General features: G+C 48.1%; 1 protein-coding gene across 1 annotated transcript in view; it reads left to right on the forward strand.

The window, feature by feature from the left end:
• Positions 1 to 1335: 1335 nt before the first annotated feature.
• LOC113406856 (FRAS1-related extracellular matrix protein 2-like) overlaps positions 1336 to 14903 on the forward strand; it is a 206255-nt gene continuing 192687 nt past the window's right edge. The window contains exons 1-2 of the mRNA XM_026653647.2: positions 1336 to 6484; positions 14461 to 14550. Of these exons, the coding sequence (XP_026509432.1) occupies positions 1336 to 6484; positions 14461 to 14550 (5239 nt within the window). The remainder of the gene's footprint in view (positions 6485 to 14460; positions 14551 to 14903) is intronic.

The following is a 14903-nucleotide window of genomic DNA, read 5'->3' on the forward strand; positions in this document are numbered from 1 at the left end:
CTTTACATATTTCTATTCCTTGTAGTTTCTATTTTTTTTAAACCTAAACTTACAAACACAAGGGGCAGAAAGAGCTTTAAACTTTTATTCTTCCACTGCTAAAAGAACTCAACTCCAAAGAGTGAAATTGGATATAACTTAATGTGTTTTTCCCTACAGATATTTATCAGTTTTCCTTCTGGGGCAAAGAAATGTGATGCTGACAAGCAGATTTCTAACACAGTTTGCACTCTAATTATTGCAACAAAAACAGAGTCATATATCTCTCAAATGACGGCTCTGCACTGTGCCTGCTTTCTCAGCGCCTTGGGGCACTTTTTTCCTTAACCTCCTCCGGTTTTCCACCTTCACCGTCCTCCCTCCCTCTCTCCCCCTATTAATTTGTCTTTCTTGCCAATTACAGACAACTCGTCTCCCTCTTTTAGCCGTGGAAAGAAAAGAAAGTAACCCCCCCCCCTTAATTCTTGGATTTATTAACTCATAGTTCCCCTGAGCAATTCCTAACATTGTTTCCTCTGCTCTAGGCGCTATTTTGTAGAAGCTGCACTAGCCTGGAGCAGTTTCATTCACTGGGAGGGAGAATGAAGCCTAGTTAAGGATGAATTTAAAGGCAGTAAAAACAACGAGTCGTCCTTGTGGCACCTTAGAGATTAACGAATTTATTTGGGCATAAGGTTTCGCGGGGCGGGGTGTGTTACAGCCCAGCTCCCTCACCTTGGGGCAAGGGCAAGACTCCCGCTTTGCAGAGAGGGATGCTCTGTTAACACCCTAGGATCTGGCTGCTGGCCTTTCCCAGCGATTTTGCACCCTCCCCTGCTTCACGCCGTCCCTGAGCTTGCAGGACTCTGTTTCCCTGCTGCCAATGGCACGGGGAAAGCAGCCTACCGGCTCCCCCCAGCTCCCCTTCGTTGCTAACCCTCCCTTTGGGGGGTGCGGGGAGAGGCTCCGCTGCTTTTCCCGCGGCTTCCCTCTAAGCAACCTGTTGCAAGGAGGGGTGTTTCTGTGCTGTCTCCACTTGGATGATTGGCAAGCATTGCTGGCCAATCCCCGCCGCCGACAGCGCTCCCTTGCGTGCTTATTGGACAGCGTGGGGTAAATTGGGAGGGGGGTAGGGCGAGGTTTCGCAGCGTTCCCCTGTTCGCGGCGGGCTAGGGGGCGAGTTTATAACGCAGCCTACTCGCCGGGCTGCGCAGCGCGGTGCAGCGGCTCGGGCCCGGGGGCTGCCGGGCGGAGGCGAAGCGGCTGCAGGCAGGGGACGGGGGCTTGGCTGCGCAGCGGGGGCCCTGCGCGTGCTGAGACGGGACTCGCTTGGCTTGTGCTCGGCAGACGGAGACCATGCAGGGCAGCCCCGCGGCACGGACTCTGCTGCCCGCGCTGCTGCTGCTGCTGCTGGCTGGCAGGAGCGGCGGGGTCCGGGCGCAGCAGCCGCCCCCGCCGGGCAGCCCCGCGTTCTCCTATCCCTCGGCACTGGGACCCCAGGAAGACGCCTCCATCGTGGTGGCCAACCGAGGGCTGCGCGTCCCCTTCGGCCGCTCTGTCTGGCTGGACCCGCTGAGCGACCTGGTGCTGCAGGTGCAGCCGGGGGACCGCTGCCACCTGCGCGTCTTGGACGACGACCCCCTGTGGCTGCGCCCGGGCCGCCTGATCCCGCAGCGCTTCCCTTGCGACTTCGCCCCCGGGGAGGTGACGTACTGGCACCTGGGCTCCCGCAGCCCGTCCCGGGACCGGGTCCGCCTGCAGCTGCGCTACGACTCGCCCAGCCGCGCCGTGGTGCTGCCCCTGGCGCTGGAGGTGGAGGTGCTCTTCGCCCAGCTGGAGATCGTCACCCGCAACCTGCCCCTCACCGTGGAGAGCCTGCTGGGCACCAGCAACGCCTTGGACGGCCGCAGCCTGGAGTTCGCCTTCCAGCCGGGCAGCCAGCGCTGCAGGGTGGGCGCCCTGCCGGGGCTGGGCGGGCTGCCCCGCTACGGGGAGCTCCTCGGTCAGCCGGCTGCCCCGTGGCATCCGTCGGCGGCCGGCGCCCCGTCGCCCTCGGTCTGGTGGGAGTGCGAGGAGTTCCTGCGGGTGGGGCTGCGCTACCGGCACTCGGCGGCCGGCCGCTCCCCGAACCGAGACTCGCTGCCCCTGGTGGTGGAGCTGCGGGAGGCGGCGGGCGCCGGGGCGTTGCTGAAGCGGGAGCATTTCCAGGTGCTGGTGCGGATCCGGGCCGGCACCGAGAACACGCCGCCCCGGCCCAGCTTCGTGGCCATGCTGATGATGGAGGTGGACCAGTTCGTGCTCACTGCCCTCACCCCGGACATGCTGGCGGCCGAGGACGCCGAGTCCGCCCCGGACCTGCTGCTCTTCAACATCACCTCCCCCTTTGGGCCAGGCCAGGGCCATGTGGTCAGCACCGACGACCGCAGCCTGCCCATCGCCTATTTCAGCCAGCGGGACGTGCGGGAGCTGAGGGTCGCCTACCAACCGCCTGCAGAGGACTCGGCCAGGGAGCGGCTCTTCGAGCTGGAGCTGGAGGTGCTGGATCCCGAGGGCGCTGCCTCCGAGCCCTTCGCCTTCATGATCGTGGTGAAGCCCATGAACACGCTGGCACCCGTGGTGACCCGCAACACAGGCCTGGTGCTCTACGAGGGGCAGTCGCGGCCGCTCTCCAGCCCGGGCCCCAGCCCCAGCCTGCTCATCAGCGACGAGGATGACCTGGAGCAGGTGCGGGTCAGCGTGCTGGCAGGGCTGCGGCACGGGCACCTGGCCCTGCTGGAGGAGCCCCAGGCCGGGGAGCCCCAGGCCCGCAAGCACTTCACGGTGGACGAACTGGCAGCTGGCCGCATCATTTACCAGCACGACGGCAGCGAGTCCCCGCTCAGTGACAACCTGGTGCTGCGGCTGGAGGATGGTGGCGCCCGGCACCATGTCGAGTTTCTCTTCCCCATTACCCTGGTGCCCACCGATGACCAGCCACCCCTGCTCAACGCCAACACGGGGCTGTCCTTGGCCGAGGGCGACATAGCCCCCATCCCTGCCCGTGCCCTCAGCGCCACTGACATCGACTCGGACGATGCTACGCTGCGCTTTGTGCTGGAGTCTGGCCCTGCTGCAGGGCAGCTGCTGCTCCGTCAGGCCCAGCCGTCCCTGGGCTGGGACGGTGAGAACGGGGGCTCCCCCTGGAGGAGGGTGCTGGGCTTGCCTGGGGACCCACCAATGTACGAGAGGCTGGTGAGTGAGTGGCTGCAGCAGGACATCGTGGAGGGGCGGCTCTTCTACAGGCACCTCGGGCCCCACAGCCCTGGCCCCAGGGTGGTGCTGGACCAGTTTGTCTTTAGGGTCCAGGATGACAACGACCCACCCAACCGCTCTGGGCCCCAGAGCTTTATGGTCCGGGTGCACCCAGTGGACCGCCTGGCCCCGGTGCTTCATGGTGGCAGCAGCCTGCGCCTGGTGGTGGCTGAGCAGCAGGTGACCCCACTGCGGAGGAAGCACCTGCGCTACACAGATCAGGACTCTGGGGACCGGGAGATCCACTACACCATCACCCAGCCCCCCACTGACACAGACTCCAACCACCCTGGGGGGGCCAAGGGCACCCGCCTGGGATTCCTGGTGTTGACCGATGACCACTCAGTGGAGGTGATGCACTTCAGCCAGGCCCAGATCAACCACCACAAGATCTCTTACCGGCCCCCACAGCAGGAGCTGGGAGTGGCTCCCCGCCTGGCCCAGTTCCAGTACCGGGTGGAGGATGCAGCTGGTAATGCTGCCCAAGGCACCTTCACCATTTACCTGCAGCCCATAGACAACCAGCCCCCTGAGATCACCAACAGCGGCTTTACTGTGCATGAGGGGGCCAGGCATGTGCTGGGCCTGGCTGAGCTGGACGCCAGCGACACTGACACTGAGCCCACTCACCTCCAGTTCACCCTGACCCAGGCTCCCCAGCATGGACAGTTGCAGCTCTCTGGGCATAGCCTGGCCATGGGAGCAGCCTTTGGCTTGGAGGACATTAAACATGGTAGGGTGGTCTATGTGCACAGTGGTACTGAGTCTCACAGTGATGCCTGCAGCCTGGATGTGAGTGATGGGGTCCATGTGGTGCCCATCACACTGAAGGTGACTGTGCACCCTGTGGATGATGAGGTGCCCACCTTACGGCTGCCCCCAGGGACACTTGGCTCCTACTTGGACGTGCTGGAGAATGGTGCTGCTGAGATCACCACTAACGTCATCCAGGGCACGGATGAGGATACAGATGATCTGATGCTGACTTTCATTGTGGAGGACCCTCCCCAACATGGGGACATCCTGGTCCAGGGGGTGCCTGCAGAGAGGTTTTCCCAGAGAGACCTGCTGGATGGGGCTGTGGTATATGCTCACACGGGTGGTGAAATAGGGCTGCTGCCCAAAGAAGATACCTTTAACCTCACTTTGTCTGACCTGTCTGAAGAGTGGAGCATTGGGGGCAATGTTGTTCGTGGAGTTTCAGTGCTGGTGACAATCCTTCCTGTTGACAGTCAAGCCCCTGAGGTTTTTGTGGGGGAACACTTAATGGTAGTGGAGGGTGACAAAAGGGTCATTACACATGCCCACTTAAGGACTGAAGATGTGGATACACCTAGTGATGATATTCTGTGCACCATAGTTGCACAGCCCACCTCTGGTTATGTAGAGAACATCTCTCCAGCCCTAGGATCTGAAAAATCCAGAGCAGGTACAGCTATAAGTGCCTTTACTTTGAAAGACGTCAGGCAAGGGCACATTTATTACGTTCAAAGCATCCATAAGGGTGTGGAGCCTGTTGAAGACAGGTTCACTTTCCGTTGCTCTGATGGCATTAACTTTTCTGAAAGGCACTTCTTCCCCATTGTCATTATCCCAACCAATGACGAAGAGCCTGAAATCTTTATGCGAGAGTTTGTAGTGATGGAAGGCATGAGCCTGGTTATCGATACTCCCATCCTCAATGCAGCAGATGGGGACATCCCTGCTGATGAACTGACCTTCACTATCACTAAGTTTCCCACGCATGGCCACCTTGTGAACCAGCTGATCAATGGAACAGTCTTGGTGGAGAGCTTCACCCTGGCTCAGATAACTGAGAGCTCCAGCATTATCTATGAACATGATGACTCTGAAACAAAGGAAGACAGCTTTGAGGTGAAACTCACAGATGGTAAACATGCTGTAGAGAAAACTGTGCTAATCATGGTTATTCCTGTAGATGATGAGACACCCAGAATGACCATCAACGATGGGCTGGAAATTGAAATAGGGGAGACTAAAATCATCCACAACAGAATACTGAAGGCTACTGATCTAGATTCTGAAGACAAAACCTTGACTTACATTATAAGGTATGGTCCAGGACAAGGCCTCTTACAAAGAATAAAGCTTTCAGGTGGGGTTGAGAATATCACACTGGGAATGAACTTTACCCAAGATGAAGTGGACAGAAACTTAATTCAGTACATGCATTTTGGCCAAGAAGGTATTCGGGATCTTATCAAATTTGATGTGACAGATGGGATAAATCCTCTCATTGACCGATATTTTTATGTGACCATAGGTAGCATTGATATTGTCTTCCCAGATGTGATCAGCAAAGGGGTGTCCTTGAAGGAAGGGGGAAAAGTTACACTTACCACTGATTTACTGAGCACCAGTGACTTGAATAGCCCAGATGAAAACTTGGTTTTCAGTATTACCCGGGCACCTGTTCGTGGCCATCTCGAATGTACGGATCAGTCTGGGGTGCCCATCAAAACCTTCACTCAGCTCCAGTTAGCAGGCAATAAAATCTACTACATTCACACTTCAGAAGATGAGGTGAAAATGGACAGCTTTGAGTTTGAAGTGACTGATGGTTATAACCCAGTATTTCGCACTTTCCGAATTTCCATTAGTGATGTGGATAATAAAAAGCCAGTGGTCACAATCCATAACCTGCTGGTATGTGAAAGTGAAAATAAACTGATAACCCCCTTTGAACTGACAGTGGAAGACAGAGACACCCCTGATATGTTGCTTAAATTTATTATCACCCAAGTGCCAGTTCATGGTCAGCTCATGTTCAATAACACCAAGCCGGTTACATCCTTTACCAAACAAGATCTGAATGAAAATCTTATAAGCTACAAGCATGATGGCACAGAGTCAGCTGAAGACAGCTTCTCTTTCACTGTTACAGATGGGACACATACTGATTTCTATGTCTTCCCTGACACTGTGTTTGAAACAAGGAATCCCCAAACAATGAACATTCTGATAATGGCTGTGGACAATAGTGTACCCCAAATTGTAGTAAATAAGGGTGCCCCTTCTCTCCGTGTTTTGACCACTGGCCACTTGGGTTTTATGATTACCAACAAGGTATTCAAAGTGGAAGACAGGGACAGCTTGCACGTTACCCTCAAGATCACGATCACAGAGGCTCCTCACCATGGCTTCCTGATCCACCTGGGAAAAGGCAACCATAGTATCACTCAGTTCACACAAGGTATTTCCGTGTCTGGTACTCTCTCTTTAGAGCACTGGAAACATGCATGCAGGAATGAAGCATACTTAATTCTGAAATAATTGATCCCAGAAAGAGCCTGTTTACTGCATTAAGGGCCTGATTCTTTTTTTTTTTTTTAAATATTTGTGGTAGTGTCCAGGCTTCAGCAGAGAGCAGCTACTAATTGTGCTCGGTACTGTACAAACAGAATGAGAGAGACAGGGTGGGTGAGGTAATATCCCATGATATTAGAGAGGCAATGTAGGTGAGGTAATATTTTTTTTTTGTTGGACCAACTTCTGTTCGTGAAAGCGACAGGCTTTCAAGCTACACAGCTGAAGAGCTCTGTGTAGCTCGAAAGCTTGTCTCTTTCACTAACAGGCCTTGGCTCAGAAAAAGATATTGTCTCACCTGCCTTGTCTCTCTAATATCGAGGGGCCAGCCCGGCTACAACAACACTGCAGACAAAAACAGAATAAGATAGTCCTTGCCCTGAAGATTTTACGATTTAATTCTGCATCCTGTATTCATGTTGAGTATCAGTTACTCAAGGGCTTAGTCTAGCTACTTAACATGAGTACAGGTTACAGGATTGGTCCATAAAACATTAGACACTCATAACTTTTTTTTTTTTTTTCAAATTGTTTTACTTAGAAAATAGTAATAGTTGACTGCTCCATTAGTAACTATCCTAGCATATTTAAGGTGCTGGTCATGTACTGCCTGGGTGCACTTTACATAGTTTAAAATTATCCCTAAGCCCAGGGAGCAAATATCTCATGACTACCTTATTGCCTTAATTGCACAAACTTTAAATCACAAAGTCTCTGTGGTAAAATAAGAGGTAATATAAATATTTTAAATTATGTTGATGCTTGCTACTTAGTTTTTTTTAAACTGTACTAGGTGGCATAGTTAGGATGGAAACCACATATGTTATATGCACTGAAATAAAGCCTTAAAACAAGGCTGTGGAATAACCTCCTTGAGTCAGAAAGGGTGTATTATCTATCCACTGGGGAGCTTTCAGTATTATGTTATTAGTTAATAGCTGGCTGAGTAAAAGTGAAATGGTGCTTCGTGGAGCCTTAGTTGTAGTGAGTTTGTTTGCTCGAGTTGCAAATCCAGCAAACAGACCCCACAAACCTTACATATTTTGACTGAATGCCAAAGGTATCTCAAGAGTTGCAGTGATGGGCAAACCTTAAAAGAAAAAAAAAAAAAAAAAAAAAAAAAAAAAAAAAAGCCCCAAATCATTGCAATATGGCAGGAAATTCAAGCTCCCTAAACTGTGGGAACCAACACAGCTGATGTATAAAGAAACATTCCCAATGATGTTGTATTAGGACCTTTTGAAGTGGTGAGTATCAGGGAGAAGTACAGAGGAGTAGTAGGGAGTGTGCACTCCTGAGTGGAAATATTCCTTTTTAAGGGCCTTGTCTTACATTTGAAATAGACTGGGTCATGTGTATTCCTTGGAGCAAACCACAGTACAGCATTCCAGATAAGCAAGGAGGCTCATTTGTGAGAATACTGACAGCTTGTTACTGCCTGCCACTTGGTCGGCCCACCCACCTTGTTTAACAGATATGCAGCCCTCTGGCTGCTACATCCTGCATAGCAGAAGAATGGACCATGTTGGAGGAAGAGATGGGATGTGTAAGAGACCAAGCAGTGAAACTCTGCATGCTGTACTCAGCAGCATGTACAATCCTGGTGCCATATAAATGATTAATTACCTAATCCTAATTCAGACATTTGCAACTATTGGAGTTACTTCCCTCCACATTTCCCGGCAATACACCCATACTACGGTGTGTCTGCACCTGGGCTTTTCTGCCAAATTTTTTCCACTGTTGCTATCAGCTGCTGTCTCCAACAACAGTGCTGATGGTGGTAGTGCTAGTATAGTTAAGGCTTCAATCAGGCACCAGTGTTTTTAAGTGCACTGTGTCTGTCTCTGCTCAGAGCAGGTTTATACAGCATATTTATTAAAATGCCAGTGGCCTCCAGCACCTTGTCTGCAGTAGTCTACCACTGGTGGTAGGGGAAAAAAAAAAAAAAGCCTAGGACAGACTAGGTCATGTAGGCATGTAGAACAGTCATAGCAAGGAGAAGCATGTGCTTCCAAGAGGAGGGAGGCAAACCTGGCAGGGGCCTTCAGGTGAAGGAGTAAAGAACAGGGGAGCAGGAGGTATGGGTTGGGGAAGATAGCAGTTTTGGGGAGAAAAGGAGCAGTCCCACAGCAGGACAGTGGAGGAAACTCTAGGCAGGGGAGGAACTCCTGGTGAGCGGCAGCAGTCTTGCAAAATTGGAAGGCCCTAGTCAAGGGCAAGTGCAGCCCCCTAAGTGAAGAAGGGTGACATCAGCCCTGCTGGGAAGAGGGAAAGGGGAAAAGGCTCCACTTACAGGAAGCTGCAGGAGTATTAGTAGGGCAAACCTGGAGGTGGAAACTGTGGATGAAAGATCATTTGCCCCAGATCCCCTCTTCACCATATCTCTTACTGGGTGTATGGAGAGGGTTATCAGTGCTGGGAGCTACAACTTCTTGGCTAGACTTAGAAAGTTTAAGTTTCAGCAGGTAATGAGAGAAGCTTACTCAGTCCTGTAGATTGAGGAGCCTGTACAGAATTCTGGGCCCAATTCGCTGAGGCCCTGCACCTTGTGTAGCCATTACACCGCCTGAAGCATGGAAAACATTACCAGATCCAGAATGGGTAGCCTTTTACACCCTGTTCACTCTCACTGGTATAAATGATTACACAACATGCAAGGCAACAGCCTTTCTTCCTGTTGTACCTTTCCCATCTTTGGGGACCACTGTGAGTACAGTTCCCCCCCCCCCCCCCTTTTTTTTTTTTTTTTTTTTTTTTGGACTGTCAAGAGTCAATTTTGACAGTGGGAGTTTCCTGTTACTGACCCCATGAGTTTCCTACTGCCATCTATCTATTTCTTTTTGTATCTTATATCTTTTCCCTTTTTAAGGGCCCCATCCTGCAACATACAGAGAACCTCCTATGAGGAGCTGAATGCCCTCATCGTTCATGAATGTCACTGGGTGCTGATAACGCTCAGCCTCTTACAGGAGGTATGCAGCAGTTTGAAGGCTCTGGTCCTAACCCCTCTCCCTTACTCTCCCCCCTCCCCCCAAAAAGGGCCATTTTATTGCCATGAGTCCTAGCCTTAGAGCTTTAGCTACTGGATGGTGAACCAAGCATGGGGGAAGACACTTCTGCCTACATTGTTTCCCCATCCCTAAGATGGTGCCTCCATAATTGTATTAATGAACAGACTAATTTCATAGAAAGAGAGAACTCCTCTGATTTGAGATCCACTGTGCTTTAGCAGCAACTGCCCCAGTGGGGAAAAATGTTAGCCACACAATAACTTTTTGTTTACTATTTGGGAAGGCCACTTTTTCCATAGCTGCTAATATTTTACCAAATACTGAAAAGAAAATCACCCAAATATGTCAGATAAACCACAAACTCCAATTGAAAATTCCAGAGCAGTAATTGGACACACCACATACTAGAGGAGTTTGCACTGACAGTTGATGATCCGGTTCAGGTTTTGTCCCTGCAGTATGTCTTCCTTTGCTCAGATACAGAATATGGGTTGGTTTGGGTTACTAATGGAAGTTAGATATTTTTTGTTAGGTTTACATTAGGTAGCATCTTGCTCACATGAGTAGTCAGTGGACTTAATTGGGATACAGTGGGGTGCTGGTCCATGTCTGGGGCCCATAGGCACTAAAATAATACAAATATTAATTAGTCACATGGGTAAATTACAAGTTAGCAGAGTTGAGCCCCAGGGTAATAAGTTCCAAGATTTTGCAAGCATACAGGATTGCTTCTTGCTCTTGCTTCCTCCATATGCTTATAAATATTAATGTCGTATAAAGAAGAAAAAAGGACAGCAAGGTAGAAGGATCAAATGTTCCCCAAACAGGCCCAACTACTAAGTAACATTTGAAAATGTATAATAAAACTATTTTCTATTACTCAAGTTGTTTCAACTTCAAAGCATTACATTCTGATGCTTTATTTATTTATTTTTTCTTTTCTCCAGTTACTTTCACATAGCTTGCCTTAGGCTTGCAAGAATTTTAAAGGTGGAGAATGTATAACAACAAAAATCCCTCCCTAGCCAGTAATTTCAAACTCTCTCTTAGTTCTACTGAGGACAAAAATATTTACTAAGAAAATTGCTTATGCATAATCGCACAGCACTCATCTCTGCAAGTTAGGGCTGGAATTTGTTCATAGAAGATATTTATTAAGATTAGATTATTGACTATGAACAGGGGAACTCTATTAATGAACTGCCAAGTCTTTTCCATTAAGGGGAATAAAATGTATGTAGCTTTTAATTAGCTACTGTTTTTCAGTGTTTTGAACATGCATACTGCTATATAAGTGCTAAGTGTTACTTTGGGGCCTATTCAATCCAATTTGGTTAGCTTTGATTATTAAGGGCAAGAGCATGACCTGCAGCTCTATGGGTGTGCCAGGGAGTGAAAGCAAAAGAAGCCCATTTTACAATTGTGTGCAAAAATAGGGCACAATCCTCTGGGGCACATGATATCCCAAAGGGGCCAGTGAGGAGGGCTGATCTGTTGCCTGGTCTCTAACTAATACACCTGCCAACAGATCTGGCCCTGTGCATGGGATTTAGTGAATGTGCTGCAATCAAGATTCTTCATCAAAATTCCTTCCTGAACTCCCCCTGGGGTGGGGTGGCTCCACACCTTCCCCTGTTGAGGCAAGTGCTTTGGAAGACATTCTCTCTCTCTCTCTCAAAAAATAAATAAAATAAAAGTACATTATTGGGGAAAAATCTCATGACAATCAAATGAGTTTGGCATAATTTTAACTGGGAAATCAAATTTCTAATCTTGTGTGGCTAACAGATTTATGTAACCCTGGCCAAAGACAAAGCTATAGGATTGCAGATCAGGCCACAATTCCAGAAACTGTTCAGCAAGAGTTTAGCTGAGTTTGCAGTCACAAAGGACTGCATTACTGCTTGCAACTAAGAAAGTGCTAGTGTAATCAAATGAGCTATGGAAGGATAATGTAGGTTAGCTCAAATAACGCTAATATGTGTTTAACAAACACAAAGAAAGACATCCATATAGGATACTTTATCTAAATATAAAATTTTGGTAGATGTTATTGTTTTAGGAGCTGATCCTGCAAACCTTTACTTGAGTGCTTGGCTTTATGCATGTTAGTTCGATTGACTTTAATAGGACTACTTGTATGTGTAAAGTTAAGCACTTGTGTAAGTGTTTGTTCGCAGGATCAGAGTTTTAATTTTTTGCCACATTGACATGAGGATATTCACTTGCAACCTCTTTATTACTCCAGGAGTTCTTTGTTTAAAAGAAAGTAAAAAAATATGTACTAAAGATAATTATTTAACATAAAAGATACATGTCTGGTTTTTGAACTATTATGCAGAGGGACACACAACCTCTAACAAAAATGCTTTTGACATGTTTTACCAACCAATACACATGTCCTGACTTGTGGGGAGAATCTGTATGATACTTGAGTTCCACTTAAATGCTATTACTTTCTAAAGTTTTGTCTAAAATTGTTCATGATATGATGCCCTATATGATTGGGAGAAACAAAGGATTTCTCTTTCAAAGTAAGTGACAAGGACAAGTTTGTATTTACTAAAGAATTCATGTCACCCTATAAAGAAACTAGAAAACCCATATTAACAAATAACTGTTTTGCCTTTTGCTTTTTTCTCTTCTATTTATTTTGCTGCAACTGATGCTCCAACATCTATTAAACTAAATAAGTTGAATTCTCTCTTACTTCATTTAACTGAATTTGTCTAGGTTTTTCAGTGCATCACTAGTTTCTGAGTACCTCTGTTTGTGATGGCTCAGTTATAAAGATTGTAAGCCATATTCGGTAGAGTAGATGGTCTGTAGGAAGGATGGTTTAGCGACAAGGGCACTGAACTGGGATTCAAAGGACTTGGTTGGTTTCACTTCAGTTTGGTGTCGTATAAGTAAGGGCAGAATTTGGCTTCATGGTTCCTGTTTGACATCAAACACATTGCATACAGGCATGTTTGAATTCAGTGCAATAATTAAAATGAAAAAAGCAAGTTTTACCAGAAATAAATAAGGAAAGACATGAAATAATGCAATTAAAATATAGCATAGAATAATTCCTTGTTTTATTTTAAAGTTTTTATAGTTTAATAAAAGCTTGTTCTAAGAGTAAATTCAGAGGATGGATTTGAAAGAGGTAGCCAAGTAACCTTGTTGTTATTGACATTCCTATATTGTGCACTTTTAGGTCACAATAATCTATCTTGGCTCCTTCATTCTCTTTTAGTCTATGAAGTGCACCTCCTTGCAACAGCATTCATTAGTGGTGGTAAGCCATAGCAATAGGTTTCCTTTGAGTGTCAAGATTTTCCCTAGATGTACAACCAGCAAGATTGATCCCTTTTCTCCCTTTTTTATTGTCTAAATTTTTGCTGGACAGCTTGTTGATCCAGAAAACCAGTGTTATACAGTGGTCTGAATGACAGGGCCGGCTCCAGGCACCAGCCGAGCAAGCTGGTGCTTGGGGCGGCAGATTGAACAAGGCGGCATTCCGCCCAATCCTAGGGCGGCATGGCCGCTTTTTTGTTGTTGTTGTTCCACTCCAGCCGCCCGGCAGGTGGCGCGGCGGGAGGGGCCGCGTGGCAGCTCCCCGCTGTAGCCCTGGCCGCCCCCCTTCTCTCTCTCTCCCGCCCGCTCCCTCCCCCTCCCCCCCGCTAGTCGGTCCCCCTGCACCCGCGTTCCGGCGCACAGATCACTGTGGTTTTTTTTGCTTTGCTGTTCTGGCTGACCCGCTTGGGGCGGCCAAAAAGCCAGAGCCGGCCCTGCTGAATGATCATGCTTGACACACCTCATGTAACTGTAGAGGGCACTAATTCTGTAAGTTAGCATATGTTTCAGAATGAGTGGCACTGGCAAGGCATTCAGGACCAGTTCTGCAACCTTTATCTGTGTTGAGTAGAACCATATTCTAGACTACTTACAGAGTGAGGTACTAGTCAGCGTAAGTAACAGTAGCAGAATCAGGCCCTTAGTGATGATTTCAGCTGAACAAAGTGCTACACAAAAACAAAGCAACCCCCCCCCCCCGCCATGTAAAACCCTCACCATTGACCATACCTTCTTACCAGCACTCATAACACACATGTATGCATATTTCCTCTGGGTTCTGTTTATCAAATATATAAAAATAGGAAAAAACAGTGAACTTTGTTTTTTAAAACATGCAGTCCATTAATACTGAAATTCTCTGACTCTAACGGTATGTCTAGTGTAAGCCTAGGCTTCTGTTTGAACTCAGACTCAAGCCTAACCCCCCTTCCATGTACACATAAATCATGCTAACATGGCTCAGACCCAGGGTCCCAGGACCCCACGGGGCTGGAGGGTCCAAGCCTGAGTCAAACTGTATTGCTTTGCAGTGTAGACATGGCCGCACTGGACTCGTGCTCTGGGAGTCTGCCAAAAGTATCCCACAGTCCCCTGGGCTGATTTTCTTTGTCTTCTGGACAGTAAAGTTTGGTGGACAGTCAAGTTTTCCCACAGAGCCCCACAAGTAAAGAGCAAGAATTGGCCACATTTTGGGAGGGTTCTAGGAAATCCGGGATGTGGGTGGTTGGACTCGGGGCCAGACAATGCATTGTAGACTCTGGAGCCCCAGATTGGGACCCAAGGTTCAACAATTCCTAGCCTGGGGTTAAAAATGAGTGTAGATGCTCAAGCCCTATGTTAACAAACCCAGTGTCTCCTCAGTCTGGATTAACATTGCAGTTTAGACATAACCTAATAGTGAAGTCAGACTTCTGATGAACAAATTAATGATAATTGTTAAGTGTTCCTATTCAAACTGTTTCTGTTTACATTTAAGTTAAAATGTGTTTGTCTTGACATTTTCCAGCTGATATTGATGACATGAAGATATGCTATGTTTTAAGAGAAGGTGAAAATGCCACAAGTGACCTTTTCCATTTTACTGTTGAAGATGGTGGTAAGTACTCAACTTCGAAAACAGCTTTCTGTGGGTTGAACTGCCTTGTGCAGATGTTTAGGTTAATTACAGGAAGCTTGTGTAAGCTGTTACTTCACCAGCTTCTGTGCTTTTCAGTATTGTGGACTATTATTATTGTGGCTACAAAAAGTTGTTTTGAAGGAATGGTAACTATATTCAGTGTGAAAATACTTAGACTACTATGGTAAAAGGATGAAATCCTCAAATTCCACATAAAGCTCAAGTTATGGGGCTTTATGCAGTTTTCCTGCGTATCCCCAACCCAGACACATAGTTGCAGCATAATATCTCTGCAATTACTGCACTGGCTTATGAGCGGCAGTAGTGGCTGC

This window comes from Terrapene carolina, unplaced genomic scaffold (genome assembly GCF_002925995.2).
Source record: "Terrapene carolina triunguis isolate 2854851 unplaced genomic scaffold, T_m_triunguis-2.0 Scaffold142, whole genome shotgun sequence".
Classification (NCBI taxonomy): Eukaryota; Metazoa; Chordata; order Testudines; family Emydidae; genus Terrapene; species Terrapene triunguis.